The following is a 19,149-nucleotide window of genomic DNA, read 5'->3' as shown; positions in this document are numbered from 1 at the left end:
CCCGTAATACTCCTGTTAACCCGCCTGAAAAAGGCCTTTGGGATAAGGATGGGGAGGCACTGGAACAGGAGGTTAGAGGAGATGTGAGGAAAAATATTTTCACCCAGAGGGTGGTTGGAATCTGGAACTCGTTGCCTGAAAGGGTGACAGAGGCGGGAACCCTCACAACATTTTTTTTTTATCCTCACAACTTTGAAGAAGTATTTAGATTAGCATTTGAAATGACATTGCACACAGTGCGACTGAGCAAGTGCTGGAAAACAGGAATAGTTAGTGACTTGATGGTCAGCACAGACATGATGGGCTGAAGGGCCTCTATCTGTTCTATAAAACTCCAATGACTCTATGAAACATTGGAACAGCAAACTAGTCATGGGGCCAGACAAGATCAATTTTTTTTTTATTTCTATTTTTCTCTTTTTTTAATAAATTTAGAGTACCCAATTTTTTTTCCAATTAAGGGGCAATTTAGCATGGCCAATCGCCTACCCTGCACATCTTTGGGTTGTGGGGGTGAAATCCACGCAAACACAGCGAGAATGTGCAAACTCCACATGGACAGTGACCCAGAGACTTGGGACCTCAGCGCCGTAGGCAGCAGTGCTAACCATAGCACCACCGTGCTGCCCTCTGGATAAGATTAATGAGGCCTTTGCGAGTCTGTGCAGAGTCTGCACAGTTCTCCCAGTGTCTGTCTGGGTTTCCTCCGGGTGCTCCGGTTTCCTCCCACAAGTCCCGAAAGACGTGCTGTTAGGTGATTATAGAACATAGAACAGAACAGCACAGAACAGGCCCTTCGGCCCTCAATGTTGTGCCGAGCCATGATCACCCTACTCAAACCCACGTATCCACCCTATACCCGTAACCCAACAACCCCCCCTTAACCTTACTTTTTTTATTAGGACACTACGGGCAATTTAGCATGGCCAATCCACCTAACCTGCACATCTTTGGACTGTGGGAGGAAACCGGAGCACCCGGAGCAAACCCACGCACACAGGGGGAGGACGTGCAGACTCCACACAGACAGTGACCCAGCCGGGAATCGAACCTGGGACCCTGGAGCTGTGAAGCATTTATGCTAACCACCATGCTACCGTGCTGCCCCTTGAATTGGACATTCTGAATTCTCCCTCAGTGTACCTGAACAGGCATTGAACACCACTGAGACTCCGAGGGTGACTCCAAGATGAGACTGTTTGTTGACGGAATGGACTTGCCAGTTGTGGAGGAGGAAGAGATAGGGCCTGAAAGCACCATTAGAATTGGGGACGGTCACGGAGAACATTAACTCCATGGAGGCAGAGAAGGCACCAGGTCCGGATTTCTGTAAACATTTGTGGCAGCACTGGACCCGCACTGCGGGAGATGTTCAATGACTCGCTATCAAAGAACAAAGACAGGTACAGCACAGGAACAGGCCCTTCGGCCCTCCAAACCTGTGCTGATCACGATGCCCCAACTAAAAAAATAACCTTCTGCCCTTACTCCATCCGTATCCCTCTATTTCCTCCCTATTCATGGACCCATCCACATGCCTCTTGTGTTGCTAATGTGCTGCTTCCACCATATCCTCCGGCAGCGCGATCCAGGCACCCACCACTCGCTGTGTGAAAAACCTAACCTGCACATCTCCCTTAAACTTTCCCACTCTCACTGAACCTGTGCCCCTGTGTAATTGACACTTCTCCCTGACCCCTTGGAAAAAGCCTCTGACTATCCACCCTGTCTGTGACTCTCATCATTTTATAGACCTCTATCAGGTTTCCCCTCAGCCTCCGTCTTTCCAGTGAAAACAATCCGAGTTTATTCAACCTCTTCTCATAGCCAACACCCTCGAGACCAGGCAACATCCTGGTGAACCTTCTTTACATTCTCTCCAAAGCTTCCACATCCTTCTGATAATGTGGTGACCAGAGCTGCTCGCAATACTCCATATGCGACCTAACCAAGTTTTATATAGCTGCAACATGATTTCCCAACTCCTGTACTCAATGCCCTGGCTGATGAAGACAAGCATGTCATATGCTTCCTTAATCACCTTGGCCACCTGTGTTGCCACTTTTTGGGAACTGTGGATCTGCACGCCCAGATCCCTCTGAATGTTAATGTTCCCAAGGGTTCTGCCATTTACAGTATAATTCATACCTGGATTTAATCTTCCAAAATGCATCACATCGCATTTGTCCAGATTAAACTCCATCTGTGCCCAAATCTCCAATCTATCTATATCCTCGGAAATCCTCGGCACTATCAGCAACTCTGCCAATCTTCGTGTCATCTGCAAACTTACTAATCAGATCACCCACATTTTCCTCCGGATAATTTATATTTACTACAAACAACAGAGGTCCCAGCACCGATCCCTGCAGAACACCACTAGCTACAGATCTCCATTCAGAAAATACCCTTCCACCGCTACTCTCTGTCTTCTATAACTAAGATGTGGAGATGCCAACGTTGGACTGGGGTGGGCACAGTAAGAAGTCTTACAACACCAGGTTAAAGTCCAACAGGTTGTTTCAAATCACTAGCTTTCGGAGCACTGCTCCTTCCTCAGGTGAATGAAGAGGTATGTTTCAGAAACATATATATAGACAAAGTCAATGATGCCAGACGATACTTAGAATGCGAGCATTTGCAGGTAATTAAGTCTTTACAGATCCAGAGATAGAGGTAACCCCAGGTTAAAGAGGTGTGAATTGTCTCAAGCCAGGACAGCTGGTAGGATTTTGCAAACCCAAGTAGGCTGCAAATGAAGTTACTGTGAAAAGCCCCTAGTCGCCACATTCCTGCGCCTGTTCGGGGAGGCTGGTACAGGCGCAGGAATGTGGCGACCAGGGGCTTTTCACAGTAACTTCATTGAAGCCAGCTCGTGACAATAAGCGATATTTTATTTTATTTACAGGAATTGAACCGTGCTGCTGGCCTGCCTTTGTCTGCTTTAAAAGCCAGTGATTTAGCCCAGTGTGCTAAACCAGCACCTAGTGTGCTAAACGCTGTTCTGAAGGCTGGGTAGTTTGCTGCAAACAATGGTCTGTTTGAGTTGCGCGGTTGTTTGAAGGCAAGTTGTGGGGATGACCTTGGCAAGATGTTCATCTTCATCAATGACATGTTGAAGGCTGCAAAGAGTTCTTCGAGAAGGTGGCCAAACAGGTGGAGGAGGGTAAAGCAGTTGATGCGGTATATATGGATTTCAGTAAAGCGTTTGATAAGGTTCCCCACGGCAGGCTATTGCAGAAAATACAGAGGCATGGGATTGAGGTTGATTTAGCAGTTTGGATCAGAAATTGGCTAGCTATAAGAAAATAAGGTGGTGGTTGATGGGAAATATTCAGCCTGGAGTTCAGTTCCTAGTGGTGTACCACAAGGATCTGTTTTGGGGCAACTGCTGTTTGTCATTTTTATAAATGACCTGGAGGAGGGCGTAGAAGGATGGGTGAGTAAATTTGCGGCTGATACTAAAGTCGGTGGAGTTGTGGACAGTGCGAAAGGATGTTACAAGTTACAGAGGGACATAGGTAAGCTGCAGAGCTGGGCTGACAGGTGGCAAATGGAGTTTAATGCAGAAAAGTGTGAGGTGATTCATTTTGGAAGGAATAACAGAAAGGCAGAGTACTGGGCTAATGGTAAGATTCTTGGTAGTGTGGATGAGCAGAGAGATCTCAGTGTCCATGTACATAGATCCCTGAAAGTTGCCACCCAGGTTGAGAGGGTTGTTAAGAAGGCGTACGGTGTGTTTGCTTTTATTGGTAGCGGGATTGAGTTTCGAAGCCATGAGGTCATGTTGCAATTGTACAAAACTCTGGTGCGGCCACATTTGGAGTATTGCGTGCAATTCTGGTCACCGCATTATAGGAAGGATGTAGAAGCATTGGAAAAGGGTGCAGAGGAGATTTACAAGGATGTTTCCTGGTATCTTATGAGGAAAGGCTGAGGGACTTGAGGCTGTTTTCGTTAGAGAGAAGAAGGTTAAGAGGTGACTTAATAGAGGCATACAAGATAATCAGAGGTTTAGATAGGCTGGACAATGAGAGCCTTTCTCCTCGGATGGTGATGGCTAGCACGAGGAGACATAGCTTTAAATTGAGGGGAGATAGATGCCCCTCCAGTTCAGGTGCAACCCATCCTTATTGCACAGGTCCCACCTTCCCCAGATGACATCCCAGTGACCCATATATCTAAAGCCCTCCCTCCCACACAGGGGGTGAACCCTGCTTCCCACACTGGCAAGGTCATCGATATCCCTGATCCCCAAGAAAGACAAAGACCCGCGGAGCGTGGGTCATTTCGATGCATACCACTCCTGAATACTGATGCCAAAATCCTGGCATAATCCTGGCGAGGCGACTGGAGAGTTGTGGGCCGGAGGTAGTCACGGAAGATCAAGGGCAGACAATTAACGGCGAACATCAGATGCCTGCTGAACGTGTTTGTAACCCCACCCATGGAGAAGACGCCAGAAGTGATCATTTCCCTGGACACAAAAAAGGCCTTTGACAGACTGGATTGGAGGTACCTCAGATACCGAAATGGTTTGGGTTTGTGCCAGGGTTCACCTCATGGGTGAAACTACTGTACAACATTCCCACAAGCAAGTGTATGGACAAACACCAGCTGGTTACTTCCGGCTGCAGTGGCACGAGGCTGGGATGCCCGTTGTTCCCGCTGCTATTTGCTCTGGCAATTGAGCCACTGGACATCGCTGTCAGATCAGCAAAGGGGTGAAGAAGCATCCAGAGAGGAGTCAGCGAGCACAGAGTGTCACACTACGTGGATAACCTGCTCCTCTAACCCCGAGCTGGCATGGGAGAAATAGTGGGACCCCCTGGGGGAATTACAAACTTAACCCGAGGAAAAGCAAGATATTCCCCGGGAACCCACAAAGGGGGGAAACCAGAGCTGGGAGACATGCCGTTCAAACTGGCCCAAACCAACTTCCTATACCTGCGCATCCAAATAGCCCACGACGCGACCCGGTTCCACAAATGGAACCCGTTAATTCTGATGGAGGGGCTAACAAGAGTCTTACTCGCTCCCACTCTCCGTGGCAGGGAGGGTGAAGACAGTCAAAATGAACGTGCTGCCCAGATTCCTCTTCCTATTCAGATCCCCCCGAATCTTCACCCTCAAGGCCTTCTTCACTAAACTAGGCAAAGCGGTGGTGGTGATTGAGACACAGGTGAAATCAGAGAATCATAGAATGGAATTTACAGTGCAGAAGGAGGTCGTTCGGCCCATCGAGTCTGCACCATCCCTTAGAAAGAACACCCTACTTAAGTCCATATCTCCACCCTATCCCCGTAACCCGGTAATTCCACCCAACCTTTATGGACACTAAGGGACATTGATCATGGCCAATCCACCGAACCTGCTCATCTTTGGACTGTGGGAGGAAACCGGAGCACCCGGAGGAAACCCACGCAGACACGGGGAGAACGTGTAGACGCCGCACAGACAGTGACCCAAGCCGGGAATCGAACCTGGGACCCTGGAGCAGTGAAGCAACAGTGCTAACCACAGTGCCGCTTCCATGCTTCTGGTGGAAGAGTTAGGGATAGAGGTAGAGGGAGGACTCTGGAGCGAAGCACTGCACAAGGCGAACTCCACTTCCTCATGCACAGGGCTGAGCTCAATGCAGCTGAAAGTAATGCACAAAGCACACTTGACGACAACTCGCAGGATTGGGTTCTTTACAGAGGTGGATGATAAATGTGAACAGTGCCAAGGAGGCCCGGCCAACCACATCCACAAGTTCTTGACCTGCTCCAGACTGGCCGGGTACTGGATCGCCTTCTTGGAGGCCATCTCCAGGGTTGTGGGGGTGAGGGCGGAGCCATGTCCACCAGTGGTGGTCTTGGAACAGCCAGGAATGTTCACAGTGAGGGGCAGACATCCCAGCCTTTGTTACCCTGATCGCATGCCGGAGATTCCTGCTCGGCTGGAGATCAACAACACCAACCCCCGGCGGCAGACGGGCTGTCCCACTCAGCAGTATTCCTTGAATTGGAAAAAATTAAATTCACAATACGAGGATGGGAGGAAGGCTTCCCCAACACGTGGAAGCAATTCACCGGCATGTTCCAAAACCTGGGGGCAGGGAGAGGAAACTAGAACCAGTACGGTCAACGGAACAAAACAAAGGGTGGGGGGGGATATCAACCAGAATGCAATGCAACCAAGTCAGGGAAAGCAGAGAAAACAAACAGCAGTGAAGTAGGTACAATCTCGCCACAAGCACCAAAGCATCCCTGGTATGTTCTGATACCAGGAGGCGACGCACACAGCACAGGAACGGCACAGAGGGAGTGGTCAAGGTCGGGGTCCCCAACAATAATAATCTTTTATTGTCACAAGTATGAAGTTACTGCGAAAAGCCCCTAGTCGCCACATTCCGGCGCCCGTTTGGGGAGGCTGGTACGGGAATTGAACCCACGCTGCTGGCCTTGTTCTGCATCACAAACCCACCGAGCTAAACCAGCCCTCATAATACCTTTACACCCACTGCTTTTTTCCCCTCCTGGACTTGTACATACAGTTTGTAATGATTTCTATTTCACTGCTTAAATGTCCTCTACAACATAACCATAAAATGCAATAAATAAAGAAGTCAAAAAAAGTGGTGTGGGAATTCACCGTGTACTGGCCCAGGGTGTCAGAACACTCTGCACCCCACAATTCTGCAATGTTCCCCATTTACATAATCCTCTGCTTTTTTTTTACTCTTCCTGCCAAAGCAAACAAAGTTTACATTCCCCCCCCACGTTATACTCCATCCGCCAGATTTCTGCCCACTCACCCAACCTATTTATATCCACCTGCAAACTCCTTATGCCTTCATAACAACATATCTCTGTGTCGTCTGCAAATTTAGCGACCGTCTCTTTGCTCCCTACATCTGAGGCGTGATTTTGGCTGGGGTGGGGGGAATGTAAATTGTGATTCACAAGGAATCGCAGCTGTTGAGGACAGACTGGATGGAATGGAGGGTCTGCTGAATAGTGAAATGTTGAACGAGAGCTGGCAAACGGGCAGGGAGTGGGTCGAGCAAAAGGGTTACAGTCAAAGAGATCTCTCCACTCACAAATCAGCAACTTTACACAGGTGCAGGGATAAAAGAGTAAAAAATTAAATAAAATGGCAACAATAATGCAGAGAATGTCTATGTTCAAAGAAGGCAAGAAAGCATGGGCAGCAAGGTAGCACAGTGGTTAGCACTGTTGCTTCACAGCACCAGGATTCGACTCATGGCTTGGGTTACTGTCTGTGCAGAGTCTGCACATTATCCCGTGTCTGCGTGGGTTTCCTCTGCTCCGGATTCCTCCCACAAATCCCAACGTGCTGTTAGGTAATTTGGACATTCTGAATTCTCCCTCTGTGTACCCAAACAGGCGCCATCACAGTAATGTCATTGCAGTGTTGATGTAAGCCTACTTGTGACAATAAAAATTCTTATTATTATACGGCAGGAGTTGCAATTACTGATTCCAATGTCTACCACCCCCAATTCTCCAGTTCCACAAATGAGATTAATGCCCACAAATACAAGATATCTTCCAAAATCCTCAAGCTCCCCATCAATTGTCAATTAATCAGCAAATTGACTGTCTGCCACTCCTGGTCAACACACTGCAAACAGCCGCATGGTAAAGCTGTATTTGTTACTGAGTTTATGTCATTCGAGTGCATCCAAACAGGAGTGTAATTAACAGGAGCTGCTGCGTGTGATGATCAGATTCTCAGATGCTCGAGACTGACCACACCTAAGAGACAGTCAGTTATCCAATCAGGAAATTTCAGGAAATTTCTCACTCAGGAAAGCTCAGATAGGGTATTTTATGTTTGCATCACAAGTGTCAAACTTTGGTGTTTCTAATGTCCAACTCAGCTGTGCTACAAAAAAATATATCACCTGCGATGCAAGAGGCTGGGTGTATTTGTATGTTTATTCGGTTATTTATTAGTGACCATGTCAAGTATTTTCCTCACAGCCAGAGTTTATTTTGGGAGCTGGCATGTACAGGAGCTATTTGCTGCATACGTCACCCCATAATAACAGCTCAAGGCTAAACATGCAATCATGTTAAGATGGGTCGATGACTGTTCTGCTAAAACTACACCAGAAGCTCCAGTCTTTTAAATGAACTCGGTCTGCTTTTCAGTCTCCCTTTCCAAAACTTAGACCGCTTTCTCATCAGGTAACTTTCAGCGCAAGATGGCTTTCTTGTCACCCATGGCTCAGTGCTTAGCATTCGTATCTCGGAGTCAGAAATTGTCAATTCAAGCCCCACTCCACAGAGAATTCAACATTAAAAACGAGGTCAACTCTCTCGGTCCAGTACTGAAGGGGTGCCGCACTGTCAGAGAAACAATAGCAAGAGACAGTCTGAGGGGTAACCGAGGGGCCACTGCAATGCTGGAGGTGTATACTCTTTGGGAGGACCAATTTCCGCATTGTACAGCATCATCTCATAAAAGCAAAATATTGCAAATGCTGGAAATCTGAAGTCTGGTTTCCAAAGCAGTTAACCTGTAACGTTTACTCTATAATAAAGGATTACTTGCATGTCAAACTGTGTAAACAGCAGGCGATAAACAGAGATAAGCAGTCCCACAACCAACAAATCAGATCTAAGCTCTGTCGTCCTGCCACATCCAGCCGTGAATGGTGCTGGACAATTAAACAATTCACTGGAGGAGGCGGCTCCACAAATATCCCCATCCTCAATGATGGAGGGGCCCAGTACATTGGTGCAAAAAGAAGGCCATTCAGCCCATTGGGTTTGCACCAACCCTCTGAAAGAGCACCATACTGAGGCCCAATCCCCCACCCAACCCCGTAACCCCACCAAGGGGCAATTTATCACGGCCAATCCACCTAACCTGCACATCTTTGGACTGTGGGACGGAACCGGAGCACCCGGAGGAAACCCACACAGACAAGGGAGAATAAGCAAACTCCACAGTCAGCCGAGGTCGGAATTGAACCTGGGTCCCCGGCGCTGTGAGGAGGCAGTGCTAACCACAGTGCCACCATGCCGATAAAGCTGGAGCATTTGCAACAATCTTCAGCCAGAAGTGCCAAGTGGGTGATCCATCTCGGTCTCCTCCGGAGGTCCCCAGAATCACAGATGCCAGTCTTCAGGCAATTCAGTTCACTCCATGTGGTATCAGGAAACGGTTGACAGCATTGCATACGGCAAAGGCTGTGGGCCCTGACAACAGTACTGAAGACTTGTGCTCCAGAACTTCCTGCACCCCTAGCCAAGCTGTTCCAGGTCAGCTACAACACTGGCATCTCCCCGGCAATGTGGAAAATTGCCCAGGTGGGTCCTGTACACAAAAAGCAAGACAAATCGCACCCGGCCAATTACAGTCCCATTAGTCTATTCACAATCATCAGCAAAATAATGGAAGGGCCCATTAACATTCCAAAAAGGCTTTGTTATGTTGATATTGAGGGAGAGATTATTGTCGTCGCACCGTTCACTAGATTCTCTATCTCATTCCTATACTCTGTCCCGTCATTGTTTGAAATCTGACCCACCACGATGGTGTCATCAGCAAATTTGAAAATCGAGTTGGAGGGGAATTTGGCCACACAGTCATAGGTGTATAAGGAGTATAGTAGGGGGCTGAGGACACAGCCTTGTGGGGCACCGGTGTTGAGGATGATCGTGGAGGAGGTGTTGTTTCCTATCCTTACTGACTGTGGCCTGTGGGTTAGAAAGTTCAGGATCCAGTCGCAGAGGGAGGAGCCGAGGCCACGGCCACGGAGTTTGGAGATAAGTTTTGTAAGAATGATGGTGTTGAAGGCTGAGCTGTGGTCGATAAATAGGAGTCTGACATAGGTGTCTTTGTTATCTAGGTGTTCCAGGGTAGAGTGCAGGGCCATGGAGATGGTGTCTGCTGTGGACCTGTTGCAGCGGTAGGCGAACTGTAGTGGATCAAGGCAATCCGGGAGGCTGGAGTTGATTCGTGCCATGACTAACCTTTCGAAACACTTCATGATGATGGATGTCAGAACCACTGGACGATAGTCATCAAGGCACGCTGCTTGACTATTTTTTGGTACAGGGATGATGGTCGTCTTCTTGAAGCAGATAGGGACCTCAGATTGTTGTAAAGAGAGGTTGAAGATGTCTGCGAATATCCCCACCAGCTGATCCGCGCAAGACCCGAGTGCCCGTCCGGGTACCCCATCCGGGCCAGTGGCTTTCCGTGGGTTGACCTTCGAGAAGGCTGCTCTAACGTCTGCAGTGGAGGTCTCAGATACAAGTTCATCCGCGGCTTCTTGGCTGGAGGGCTCGCTCTCGCTGGCCTCTTACTCAAAGCCGGCATAGAATGCTTTGAGCTCATCAGGGAGGGTGCGTTGGAGCCGACGATTTTACATGCCTTCACCTTGTAGCCCGTTATGTCTTGCAGACCTTGCCATAGACGGCGGGGATCCGTGTGGCTAGCCTGGGACTCGAGCTTGGTCCGGTACTGCCTTTTGGCATCTTTGATGGATTTCTTTAGATCATATCTGGCTTTCTTGTCGCCTGACTTGAACGCCTCAGACCTAGACTTCAGCAAGCAGTGGATATCCCTGTTCATCCAGGGTTTCCGGTTGGGAAACACGCGGATTGGCTTCTTTGGCACACAGTCTTCTACACACTTACTAATGAAGTCAGTTACTGTAGTGACGTACTCGTTCATGCTGGTCGCAGAGTTTTAAATACTGACCAGTCCACTGACTGTAAGCAGTCCCGTAGGAGATCATCCGATTCCTCAGACCAACGATGCACAACTTTCTTTGACGGATTCTCCCGCTTCAGTTTTTGCTTATAAGCCGGGAGCAGGAGCACAGCCTTGTGGTCAGATTTGCCAAAGTGTGAGTGGGCGATAGAGCGGTAGGTATGTTTGATATTTGTGTAGCAGTGGTCCAGGATGTTTGGGCCTCTGGTGGAACAGGTGACGTGTTGGTGGTAACTTGGTAGTACGCTCTTGAGCTTGGCCTGATTGACGTCCCCAGCTACAATGAACAAGGCCTCGGGATGTTTCGTTTCAAGGCTATTTGTGATGGTGAATATTTCGTCCAGTGCGATTTACACGTCCGCATGGGGAGGGATGTAAACTGCCGTCAGCATAACGGAGCTAAACTCCCGCGGGAGGGAGAAGGGGCGGTGTTTTAGCGTCAGATATTCTAGGTCCGGGGAGCAGAAACTCGCCATGTTGGCATCAGGAGGTGTTGATTAGGAGGCAGACCCCACCTCCCCTTGTCTTGCCTGAGGCCGCTGTACAGTCCATTGGGTGGATTGAGAAGCCCTCTGGTTGTAGGACACAGTCTGGTGAAGCAGGAGTCAGCCATGTCTCTGTGAAGCAGAGCACACAGCAGTCCCTCAGTTCTCTATGAAAAGTGAGTCTGGCTTTAAGTTTGTCGAGCTTGTTTTCTGGAGATTGGACGTTAGCTAGGATTAAGCTACGCAGAGGGGTTTGGGGGCCGCGTTGTTTCACTCTCACCTGCAGGTCTGCACGTTTTCCACGCTTCCTGGAGGAGGCTCCACAAATATCCCCAACCTCAATGATGGAGGAGCCCAGCACATCAGTGCAAAAGATAAGGCTGAAGTATTCGCAATAATCTTCAGCTAGAAGGGCCGAGTGGATGATCCATCTCGGTCTCCTCCTGAGGTCCTCAGTATCACAGATGTCAGTCTTCAGCTAATTTGATTCAAGAGATGGCTGTAGGCACTGGATACTGCAAACGCTATAGGTCCTGACAATATCCCGGCAATAGTACTGAAGACTTGTGCTCCAGATCATGCCACACCCCTAGCCAAGCTGTTCCAGTACAGCTACAACACTGGCAATGTGGAAAATTATCCAGGTATGTTCTGTACACAAATCCAACCCAGCAAATTATCGCCCTATCAGTCTACTGTCCATCATCAGTAAACTGATGGAAGGGGTCATCAACAGTGCTATCAAGCAGCACTTACTCAGCAATAACCTGCTCACGGACACTCAGTTTGGGTTTCGCCAGGGTCACTCAGCTCCTGCCCTCATACAGCCTTGGTTCAAACATGGACAAAAGAGCTGAATGCCAGAGGAGAGGTGAGAGTGACTGCCCTCGACATCAAGGCAGCATTTGACCGAGTTTGGCATCACGGAGCCCCAGGTAAACTGGAGTCAATGGGAATCAGGGGAAACTCTCCACTGGTTGGAGTCAGACCTCACATTTAGGAAGATGCTTCTGGCTGTTACAAATCAGTCATCTCAGCTCCAGGACATCACTGCACGAGTTCTTCAAGGTAGTGTCTTCGGCCCAACCATCTTCAGCTGCTTCATTAATTACCTTCTTTCCATCAATAGGTCAGAAATGGGAATGTTCGCTGATGTTCAGCACCATTTGCAATTCCTCAGATAATGAAGCAGTCCATGTCCAAATGCAGCACGACCCGGACAATATCCAGGCTTGGGCTGACAAGTGGCGAGTTATATTCACGTCACACAAGTGCCAGGCAATAACCACTTCCTACAAGAGAGAATTTAACCCTCATCCCTTGACATTCAATGGCATTACCATCGCTGAATCCCCACAATTAACATCCTGGGGGTTACCATTGATCAGAAACTGAACTGGACCCAGCCACATTAATACTGTGGCTACCAGAGCCCCAAAGCTTGTCCACCGTCTACAAGGCACAAGTCAGGAGTGTGATGGAATATTCTCCATTTGCCTGGATGAGTACAGCTACAACAACACTCAAGAAGCTCGACCCCATTCAGGGCAAAGCAGCCGCTTGATTGGCATCCTATCCACAAACATTCAATTCCTCCACCATCGACGAATAGTGGCAGTCGTGTGTACCATCTACAAGGAACTCACCAACGCTCCGAAAGGAGGCATCTTCCAAACCCACGGCCTCTACCAGAGCAGCAGATACTTAGGAACACCACCACCAGGATGTTCTCCTCCAAGCCACTCACCATCCCAACTTGGGAATGTATCGCCCTTCCTTCACTGTTGTTGGGTTAAATACCAGGAACTCCCTCTCTAATAGCACACTCGGTCAACAGCACCGCATGGACTCCAGCGGTTCGAGAAAGCAGCTCACCACCATCTTCTCATGGACAATTAGGGATGGGCAATAAATGTTGGCCTGGCCAGTGGCACCCACACCCCATGAACGAAAAGAGAAAAACTCTGCTTTGCTCTCTCCGCAGATACTGCCAAACCTCCAGCGTTTTTGTACATTGTGTCACCTGAAACCTGGTGACGATCACGGCAGCTCAAAGCAATTCACTGAGAGTCACTTTGAGATGCTTCTGAGACTGTGATAAAGCTCAAAATAACTTGTGTTCTCTCTTAAGGTGCTAATTACGTATGTAATAATCTAGGTACTGCCTGATCCAAGTTCCATTTCAGGCTCAGTCACTCTCCCTGTGAAGACGGTTCTGTGAATAATTACCGTTTGTTCACTGGGTTCTGATGCTGGTAAAGTTGTCTCATTGTCTCTCCTGATATTAAATATCGAGTTTAAATCAAGAATTTGCATGGGTCTCACCCTCACAACCCAAAAGGATGTGCAGGGTAGGTCAATTGGTTAGGCTAAGTACGGTAAAACAGACTGCAGTGAGGATAAAGATACATATCCTGGTGGGGTTAAGACAAGTGGCCAGCCGGCGATCTGGGGCCTCAATGTTTTAGCATGCTTATGAATGATGTGAATGAAGGAATGGGAATTTGTTTATCTAATTTTGTCGATGACACCAAGTTAGGTGGCACAGTAAGTTGTGCAGATGGGAACGGAAAGTTGTAACGGAAAATTGATAGTTTCACCGAGTGGGCAATGTTGTGACAGGGTGTGTGAAACTGTGAGGTCATTCCCTTTGGCCTTTAGAACAATAAATCAAGGTATTTTGAAATGACGATTAACCAGGGACAGTACAGGCGCAGAGAGATTTAGGGATCCAAGTACAGAATTAATGAGTTTACAGTGCAGAAGGAGGTCTGTCGGCCCATCGAGTCTGTACCGGCCCTTGGAAAGAACACCCTACCCAACCCCACGCCTCCACCCTATCCCCGTAACCCAACCTAGACTTTTGGACACTAAGGGGCAATTATCATGGCCAATCCACCTAACCTGCACATCCCTGGACTGTGGGAGGAAACCGGAGCACCCGGGAGGAAACCCACGCAGACATGGGGAGAACGTGCAAACTCCACATGGACAGTCATCCGAGGTCAGAATTTAATCCGGGTCTCTGGAGCTGTGCGACAGCAGTGCTAACCACTGTGCCACCATGCCCCCCCCCCCCCCATTTATAGAAATCATTTAAAGCAAGCAGACACATCAAACACAAATTTAAAAGGCTAATGGAATCTTTACCGTTATCTCAAGGGGATGGGAATACAAAAACAAGGAAGTGATATTGTAGTTGCAATCAGTGATATTGTTGTACAGAGCCTTAAACTGCATAAAAATGGCAAGAGTTGCAAGATTGGAAGTAATCTGATCGAGGCGTTTAAAATGATTTATTTGATAATTTCTCTCTCTTTACCCTATTTCCTCTTTGGGAGGAAACCAGAACAAGGGAATAGTCCCTTAAAATTCGGGCCAGGCCATTCAGGTGGTGCTGACAGGAAGCACATCTTCCCACAAAGAGCAGTGGATATCTGCAATTCTCAACTCGAAAAGGCTGGTCAGGTTGGGACTCAATTGGAGCTTTTGACACAAGAAATAGAAAGAGTAGACCATACGGCCCATCGAGCTTCCTCCACCATTCAGTACAATCAGAGCTAATCCTGCTCTTCAATCCCACTTTCCCTCACTCCCTAAATCTCCAGAGGCCAAAAATCAGTCTATCCCAACCTTAAATATATCCAACGATGGAGCATTCACAACAACCCTCTGGGGTAGAAATTGCAACAATTCACAACTCTTTGAGTGAAGTGATTTCTCCTCATTCCAGACCTCTCCCCTCCCCTGCTTCTTGACCATGGTTCCTTTCGCAATGACCCACCTACAAGACCAGCCCTACAGTGCAGTGAATAATTTCACATTAGCTTGCATTTGTCCTGGACAATCTCTACAGACCCTGCAGATCTCTGACCTCCTCATTTTTCTCTTGGGAACATTTCTTTGCAATGGTTGAACAGATTTCAAGAGCATAGTCCCACTCATCTTCAACTCTGACATGGTTTCCTGGGTAACCATAGCCACAACAGCAGACAGAGTAAATAATAATAATCTTTATTATTGTCACAAGTAGGCTGACATTAACACTGCAATGAAGTTACTGTGAAAAGCCCCTAGTCGCCACATTCTGGCGTCTGTTCGGGTACACAGGGAGAATTCAGAATGTCCAATTCACCTAACAGCTCGTCTTTCGGGTCTTGTGGGAGGAAACCAGAGCACCCGGAGGAAACCCACGCAGACACGGGGAGAATGTGCAGACTCCACACAGACAGTGACCCAAGCCGGGAACCTGGGACACTGGCACTGTGAAGCAACAGTGCTAAGCACGGTGCTACCGTGCCACCATGTCTCAAACAGGGTCTAAGGTGAGAGTAAGTGGGTCAGTTGCTTCCCACGGGAAACCTGTATGCAAAATCAGAATTATCACCTCATTCATATGGCATCTTAGAATCAATATGTTGTTGAAAATATCAGGAAAGCCAATTTAATGCTTCAATGTCCATCAATATGCTTGTGTGGTTATCCATCAGGTCAAACCTACCCTATCAATACTGAGTGGCCATCAACTGGACAAGTTCAAAAGGACAAAATCTGTATCAGCAAAACTTTACTACTGGGTGTTTTTATAATCCAGCAACCATCACAGTCAATGGAATTAGATCCCAACACTCACATTTATCCTCCTGTTAATGCTGCAAAATTAATGTTCTCGGAAATACCAAATGCAACAGAAGAATTTTGTTTTCACCACGACTGGCCTTGAGGATTTTGTTTTGCGCAAGAATATTTCAATTCAACAACTGAGTTTTAAACACGAGGTTCATACAAACTGCAGCAGTGTTTACCAAATCCTTTCTTCCAGAGGACCTATTACAATTCTCTCCTGACTGATCAGCTACCTTCCACCCTTGTACGTTTGAGGTAATCCAAAATTCTGCTGCCCATGTCTTGACTTGCAGAAAGGCCAAGTCAGCTGTCACCCACGCTCACTAACCTACATTGGGTCCCGGACAAGAAACATCTGAATTGTAGAATTCTCATCCTTCAAATATCTCCTAAGCCTCGTTCATCCCCATCTCTGTAATCTCCTCCAGCCACACACACCTCCTGAGATCTATGCACTCCTCTAATTCTGACCTGTCACAGGATTTTTGACGTTTATTGCTACACCATTGGTGGCTGCACATCCAGTTTCCAAGGCCCTAAAACTTTGGAAATCCCGCTCACACCTCTTCCCGGGTCTGCGTGGGTTTCCTCCGGGTGCTCCGGTTTCTTCCCACAAGTCCCGAAAGACGTGCTGTTCGGTGAATTGGACATTGTGAATTCTCCCTTCCTATGTTAGCACTGGGCTAAATCGCTGGCTTTGAAAGCAGGCCAAGGCAGGCCAGCAGCACGAGTTCAATTCCCGTACCAGCCTCCCCGAACAGGTGCCGGAATGTGGCAACTAGGGGCTTTTCACAGCAACATTATTTGAAGCCTACTTGTGACAATAAGCGATTTTCATTTTTTTTCTTTTTGAGGAAAGAAATCTTTACCTTGTCTGTCTCCAGATGCACAGTCATGTGACCGGGTTGACAGAATGTGGAAATCTCAGCCACAAACTGTTGCCAAAGAAGAGTTCACAAATTCTTTTTAAGGGCAGTTACCTGAGGAAGTGGAATATTAAAGGTTATAGGGAGTGAACAGAAGGTTGGGATATTTAAGGATCTGTGAATGGGATTAGATGGGTGGGATATAGAGTTTTACAGCACAGAAAGAGGCCCTTTGGCCCATCGAGTCTGTGTCAGCCATCAAGCACCTATCTACAGTACTGTCATTTTCCAGCACTTGCCCCATAGCCTTGCATTTTCAAGAGCTTCCTAAATGTTGTGAGGGTCTCTGCCTCTACCACCCTTTCAGGCAGCCAGTGCCAGACTCCCACCACCCTCTGGGTGACATGGTTTTTCCTCACATCCACTCCAAACCTCCTGCCCCTTCCCTTAAATCTATGCCCCCTGTACTAAGGGGGGAACTTTCTTCCTATCTACTCTTTGTCCTTTATAATTTTATACACCTCAGTCTTCTCTTGAGGAAAACAACCCCAGCCTAACCAGCCTCTCTCCATAGCTGAAACACTCCAGGCCAGGCAGCATCCTGGTGAATCTCCTCTGCACCCTCTCCAGTGCTATCACATCCTTCCTACGGTGTGAATTTGATGATTAGCCATGATCATAATGAATGGCGGAGCAGGGGTGAAGGGTCAATGGCGGAGCAGGGGTGAAGGGTCAATGGCGGAGCAGGGGTGAAGGGTCAATGGCGGAGCAGGGGTGAAGGGTCAATGGCGGAGCTGGGGTGAAGGGTCAATGGTGGAGCAGGGGTGAAGGGTCAATGGCCTCCTGCTCCTATTTTCTATGTTTGTTGAAGGACCTGGTGAATTAGATTAGATTGGGTGGGATGGTAAAGGATATTGGAAGTAGATTTAACACTGGCTTAATGGCCAAAATTCCTGTTATTGTTTTAATTTACACAATAGAATGTTTTCAATGAATATTTTCACCAGACCGTTCGTCGGAAATATTGAACGAAGAGCTTTAGCAAAGCTATACTTGCTGACTCGACTCGCAGCCCCTCTCCCGCCAACTGTCCAGTTGGTGTTTCCTCTCCCACCCCCCTCCAGCTGACCTGCTGGTGTCCCCCCCCCCTCTCCAGCTGACCTGCTGGTGTTTCCTCCCCCTCCCGCTGACCTGCTGGTGTTTCCTCCCCCTGCAGCTGACCTGCTGGTGTTTCCTCCCCCTGCAGCTGACCTGCTGGTGTCCCCCCCCCCCTCCCCGGCTGACCTGCTGGTGTTTCCTCCCCAGCTGACCTGCTGGTGTCCTCCCCAGCTGACCTGCTGGTGTCCCCCCCCCCCTCTCCAGCTGACCTGCTGGTGTTTCCTCCCCCTCCAGCTGACCTGCTGGTGTTTCCCCCTCCCCCCTCCAGCTGACCTGCTGGTGTTTCCCCCTCCCCCCTCCAGCTGACCTGCTGGTGTTTCCCCCTCCCCCCTCCAGCTGACCTGCTGGTGTTTCCCCCTCCCCCCTCCAGCTGACCTGCTGATGTTTTCCCTCCCCCCCCCAGCTGACCTGCTGGTGTTTCCCCCTCCCCCCTCCAGCTGACCTGCTGGTGTTTCCCCCCCCGTCCAGCTGACCTGCTGGTGTTTCCCTCTCCCCCCTCCAGCTGACCTGCTGGTGTTTCCCCCCTCCCCCCTCCAGCTGACCTGCTGGTGTTTCCTCCCCCTCCAGCTGACCTGCTGGTGTTTCCTCTCCCTGTCGATGCGGTCCATCCTCTCCAGCCTCAGTCGGTCCAGCTCCAGGCGGAGTTCCTCCATCTCAGGGTCCAGCTGGTTGCGGCTGACCAGCACCTCCAGCAGCTCCAGCAGCCGCACCACTTTGGGCATCAACTTGGCGATGGCGTCGCAGCCGAAAACATCGATAATTCTCTCAAATTCCTGGCCCACAACCGCCGCGATGTCATAAACATCGGTCACCGACAGCTCGGAGGCTGCCTTGTCCAGGGCCGGCACTGCGGTCTCCATCCCTCCGCCTCTCCCTCTGCCCCTCACTCCCTCTGCCTGCCTGTCCCTCACTCCCTCCCTCTGCCTGCCTGTCCCTCACTCTGCCTGTCCCTCACTCCTTCTGCCTGCCAGTCCCTCACTCCCTCCCTCTGCCTGTCCCTGACTCACTCCCTCCCTCTGTCTGCCTGTCCCCTCTCTCCCTCCCTCTGCCCCTCTCTCCCTCCCTCTGCCCCTCTCTCCTTCCCCTCTGCCCCTCTCTCCCTCCCTCTGCCCCTCTCTCCCTCCGCCCCCTCTCCCTCCCTCTGTCCCTCTGCCCCTCCCTCTGCCCCTCTCTCCCTCCCTCTGCCCCTCTCTCCCTCCCTCTGCCCCTCTCTCCCTCCCTCTGCCCCTCTCTCCCTCCCTCTGCCCCTCTCTCCCTCCCTCTGCCCCCTCTCCCTC

At 49.2% G+C, this 19,149-nt stretch overlaps 1 protein-coding gene across 4 annotated transcripts in view; it reads right to left on the bottom strand.

Annotated features, from left to right (window-relative positions):
* Window positions 1–18,796, bottom strand: part of rilpl1 (Rab interacting lysosomal protein-like 1) — a 78,366-nt gene extending 59,570 nt beyond the window's left edge. The window contains exon 1 of one of the 4 annotated variants that reach the window (XM_038800082.1): window positions 18,445–18,796. In XM_038800082.1, the coding sequence (XP_038656010.1) occupies window positions 18,445–18,732 (288 nt within the window). In that variant the 5' untranslated portion in view covers window positions 18,733–18,796. The remainder of the gene's footprint in view (window positions 1–18,444) is intronic. The other 3 variants (XM_038799909.1, XM_038799994.1, XM_038799819.1) reach the window with 3 other exon arrangements.
* Between the last annotated feature and the right edge of the window lie 353 nt (window positions 18,797–19,149).

The sequence above is a fragment of the Scyliorhinus canicula genome, chromosome 1 (genome assembly GCF_902713615.1).
Source record: "Scyliorhinus canicula chromosome 1, sScyCan1.1, whole genome shotgun sequence".
Taxonomy (NCBI): domain Eukaryota; kingdom Metazoa; phylum Chordata; class Chondrichthyes; order Carcharhiniformes; family Scyliorhinidae; genus Scyliorhinus; species Scyliorhinus canicula.
This window is presented reverse-complemented; position numbering and strand designations above follow the sequence as displayed.